Here is a 4436-nt window from a genome sequence, read left to right on the forward strand (position 1 = left end):
ACGACGAAGGACAGGGTGAGCCTCTAGCCCTGTGTCCTTTTCTTAAAAGGAGTGCAATACCCATTTTCCATTATCAAAAGAAAAAAAAATACTGACTTGAGGATTCTGCTCTCCGGACCATTCTCAGCAGGTCACAGAATTTCAAGGCCTTGGTGTTCTTCCAGGAATGGAATACAGGCCAGCTGAGATACAGGTCAAGATCTGCCCCTAAATAGGTGGTCTTGGTAGTGGAACCAGCCCTCCTGAGGGATTCCCCCCTGCAGCCTGAAGAGCAAAACTCTAAGTGAGCTCGATGCGACCTTCCACCTGTTGCAATTTCATGATATCCTTCATGTGGTGGGAAAGCCCAGAATTCTACAGGTGCACTTGGGGAAGGGCTCAAACCCAGCTTTCAGGCGAATGCTTCCGCTCCAATCTGGGAAACCAATTCTGAAACCTTCCAGGACTTAATGGCAACTATCGAGGCAAGTAGCAAAGGCCGCACATGACAACAGCAGAGTGTTAGGGGGAACAGAGCATGGGGGATATTTATGAATGGAGCAGAAGCATGTCCTTCCTTCCTTTAAAGGGAAATCGTGTTTAATAGTGCATTTGGCTCTGCGAAGGTTGGGGATATGCTGGGAATGCGCCCTGGAAGCAAGCGTGGCGTAATGCGCATTGGGGAAAGGTGTCATGGCTTCACGGAGTTGCTGATGGCACCTGAGCCTGCAGAAAGGGCCTTCGGGTTGCGGTGGACAACTCCGTGCAGAGGCTGGCTCAGTGAGCTGCTGCGGAGGAGGAGGAGGAGGAGGAGGAGGCAAACTCCAGGCTAGGCTGGGCACCGTTCGCAATGGAGCAGAATCTTACTGCCAGCATCTTCCTTTCCTCACACAAATCCTTGGTGTGGCTGCACTTGGAATACCGTGCTCCGTTCTGGTTGCCTTACCTGAAAGAGGACATTGCTGAGTTGGAAAAAGCACAGAGAAGGGCAACAAGAACGATCCGGGGCTGGGGCAGCTCCCCTGTGAGTTGCTGTGAGGACAACAGGGACTGCTCAGCTTAGAAGAAAGGTGGGTCAGGGGAGAGATGATAGAGCTGAATAAAATAATGCATGGTGAGGCCAGAGATGACTTGACAGCACGTAACAACCAAAACAATAAACATGGGGAAAGGGACAAACTGCCAGCTTCTTCTGGCTTTCTGGGGCAAGCGCTGTGCCATGATCTCCTCCTCACCAGGAGGCCCACTCCTCTCTCTCCTTTGTGGAGTCACCTGCCACAAGCTGCTGGGTCAGGAAAGCCCCCAACCCTGTTGACTTGTCCACCGATTCCAGGGGAGCTCTCAGACCTGCGCCCACCATAGCTTAGTTCTGCTCACTGCGAGTGCCAGGCCAGCTGTTCTAATTCTGAGCACCCTGCCCATGTTCTCCAGGAAGTGGTCGTCCTTGAAGGGACTCCCTTCCATGGATTCGCCAAATCCCACTTTCAAAGCCACCGAGAGCCAGTGTGGTGTGGCAGAGAGAGTGTGGGGCTAAGGACCTGGGACATCCATCTCCTGTTCTGCGCTCAGCCACAAAGCTCCGTGGGTAACACCGTGCCAAAGCATTGTACAGTTTGACTCTGCAACACGCATGGCAAATCTCTTCACGGAAGGGTTCCATCGCTAGGGCAGCAACGCCAAGAAACCTCCCTCCCTCGCATCCATCCAGGGTCCTCAGCAGGCCTGGCCTTTGGCTCTGGCCTTCAGTGACCACCAGAAGACAAACTCACTGCTTTATGTTTGGGTTCCGTGTGTAGCATTTGCAATCAGTAGCGCCAAGGAAGACAAAACACTCCAAAAAGTGTTTTAAACCATCTCAGCTCAAATTTTACAAAGGTTTTGACAATGAATGTTCACTTTCAAACATTTTTCCCCAAGGTCATTGGTTCAGGATTTTTTTAAAAAAATCAATGGAATACATTGAAACATAATCAACACAACTTCGAAATGCCACACAAACGCTGGGGGCCACAAAATGCTCTCCTTGCCAATGGTGCTATGTACCCTCAGGTTGGTCCTGGCTTGGCCAGCTCTTTGGGCTCCTCATTTTCCTTTTGAGTTCCAGAATCTGATGCAAAACATCATTAAGGATATAAAGAATAATCGTTAATAATATAAATGCTCTGACTTATGGAGACCCTATGGGAGAAAGCCCTCCAGAAAGCCCTGTTCTTGGCAGCCCTGCTGAGTTCGTTTCAACTCCAGGCTGTCGGTTCCTTTATGGAGTCCATTCAATGCATAATTGGTTTCCTTCTGCTGCTTTCACTTTGCATGTCCTTGATATGTGCTACCCCTTACCCAGACTGCTATTTCCTGGGCCATGAGCTGTAAACTAATTGCCAAGGAACCATGTATTATGCATTTTTAAGAACACCCCTGGAACCAGAAATGAGAAAATTGAAGCTGTCACACTTCAGGTACATCATGGGAAAGCATGACATGCTGGAGAAGACCATCGTGCAAGGTAAAGGCAAAGGCAGATGAAGAAGAGGATGACCAAAAAGGAGATGGATCAACTGCATAAAGGAAGCCACAGCCTTGAATTTGGAAGAGCTCAGCATGGCTGCCACAGGTAGGACCTCTTGGAGAGCGCCCATTCATAGTGTTGGAGATGACTTGATGGCAAGTAACAGCAAAGACTGAATAACCTCCAGCAGTCCATGCTTTGGATGGTTTGCCTCAAAGCATTCTCTTTGAAGGCAAGCAGAGTCGAAAGTATTGCAATGCTTCCAACACGATCTTATTCTATTATGGTGTCTTTCCTGTGTGTGTTCTCTGATGGGCTGTAAATTTTGTGTTCCATCGAAAGCTCTTTCCACACTCCAAGCAATTGTATGGGTTCTCTCCTGTATGGATTCTCTGATGAGATGTGAGTTTTGAACTTGAGTTGAAGCTTTTGCGACATTCAAAGCAAGTATACGGTTTCTCCCCCCTGTGGATTTTCTGATGTGTGGTAAGGCTTGTGTTTTGACTGAAGCTCTTCCCACACTCAAAGCATGTATATGGCTTTTCCCCTGTATGGATTCTTTGATGGCAAGTGAGGTATGTGCTATTACTGAAGCTCTTTCCACATGACAGGCATTTATAAGGTTTCTCTCCTGTGTGGCTTCTGTTATGTAAAGTGAGGTGTGAGCTCTGAGTGAAGGTCCTTCCACATTCCAAGCATTTATATGGCTTCTCTCCTGTATGCAGTCTCTGATGAGAAGTCAGGTGTGCATTCTGACTGAAGGTCTTTCCACACTTCAAGCATTTGTATGGTTTTTCCCCTGTGTGAATTCTCTTGTGTAAAGTAAGGTACGTGCTATGACTGAAACTCTTTCCACACTCCAAGCATTTATATGGCTTCTCCCCCTGACTGCTTTTTTAAAAGCTTGACCTCTTTTTCCTTTGCAACCTGCCAGAACCCAGAAATCCCCACACAGCTTGGCTGATGAGAATCACACAGCAAATATTCAACATTTGATGGAACGACTTGATTCAGCATATGAGGGGCTGCTTCGGAATTAACTGCAGGAAGTGGGAATCTCAATCTGACTGGTAGGGCACAGTTGGCAAAGGGAGAACTCCTTGGGAAAGTCAGAAGGACTCCTTGCTGGCAGTTTAGGCCAGGCTCCTGTTAGGGATGTGCTGGGAGTCGTTCTAGGATGCGCAGGGGTTTGCTCTGCAGCCCTTCCTCCACATCAGCAGGAGGGTCTCTTGCCCAGGGGCTGAATGATGTCCCAGCTGTGAACTTCTGAGCTCCCTGCCCAGTTTTGCCCCCCCACCCCCTCATGTCAAGAACGATGCAGAGAAACTGGAAACAGTTCAGAGAGGATGGTGAAGATGGCCAGGGGGCTCGTAGCAAAGCTCTCCTTTAGGAGGAGATTCTGCGCAGACTGGTTGCTCCCTGCTTTCCCAGAGGTGGCCTGACTGTGGACAGTTGCCGAGGAGCTCCGGCAGGGGGGCTCCCGCACCCGCCCTGCTTGGGCATCCTGTGGACTGGGTGCCCCCGTGTGGCCGGAGGGATGGACTGCACCGCCCTCCGGTCTGATCCAGCGGGGCTTTTCTTGCGTACCCGTTCTTGTGTTTGGCCCCTTCCTCTGATTCTCTGCATCCCCCTTTTGGCACCAGGGTCAGAGGAATCTGCGGCGTGCGGGATTTTGCGGCAGGCAGATGAGCTCCGTGCTTTGGTTGCAGTTTGGGAGTGCTCTCCGCGCAAAAGCGGAGGAAATGCGGCGCATCCAGCCGCGATTCCCAGATCCGGCTTTTCCTGCCCTCCCCGAGGCAGCGCTTCCGGGGAGGTAGGGCAGGAGAGGCAAGAAACGGGCGGGGGGCCGACCACAAAGTCCAGCTTGACCCGGTGGTCGCTGGAGTGAGATCTGCTTCGTGGGATCCGCGAGGCTGCGGGAAGGTGGGCTGGTGGGGTGGCGGGGGGGGGG

The 4436-nt window shown here is 50.8% G+C and overlaps 1 protein-coding gene across 1 annotated transcript in view; it reads right to left on the reverse strand.

The window, feature by feature from the left end:
• Positions 1-1820: 1820 nt before the first annotated feature.
• The window catches only part of LOC123022480 (gastrula zinc finger protein XlCGF49.1-like), a 5014-nt gene continuing 2398 nt past the window's right edge, over positions 1821-4436 (reverse strand). Inside the window, exon 2 of the mRNA XM_044428179.1 lies at positions 1821-3360. Coding sequence (XP_044284114.1) covers positions 2767-3360 — 594 coding nt within the window. The 3' untranslated portion in view covers positions 1821-2766. The remainder of the gene's footprint in view (positions 3361-4436) is intronic.

The sequence above is a fragment of the Varanus komodoensis genome, unplaced genomic scaffold, assembly GCF_004798865.1.
Source record: "Varanus komodoensis strain SLA01 unplaced genomic scaffold, ASM479886v1 scaffold198, whole genome shotgun sequence".
NCBI classification, from domain to species: Eukaryota; Metazoa; Chordata; class Lepidosauria; order Squamata; family Varanidae; genus Varanus; species Varanus komodoensis.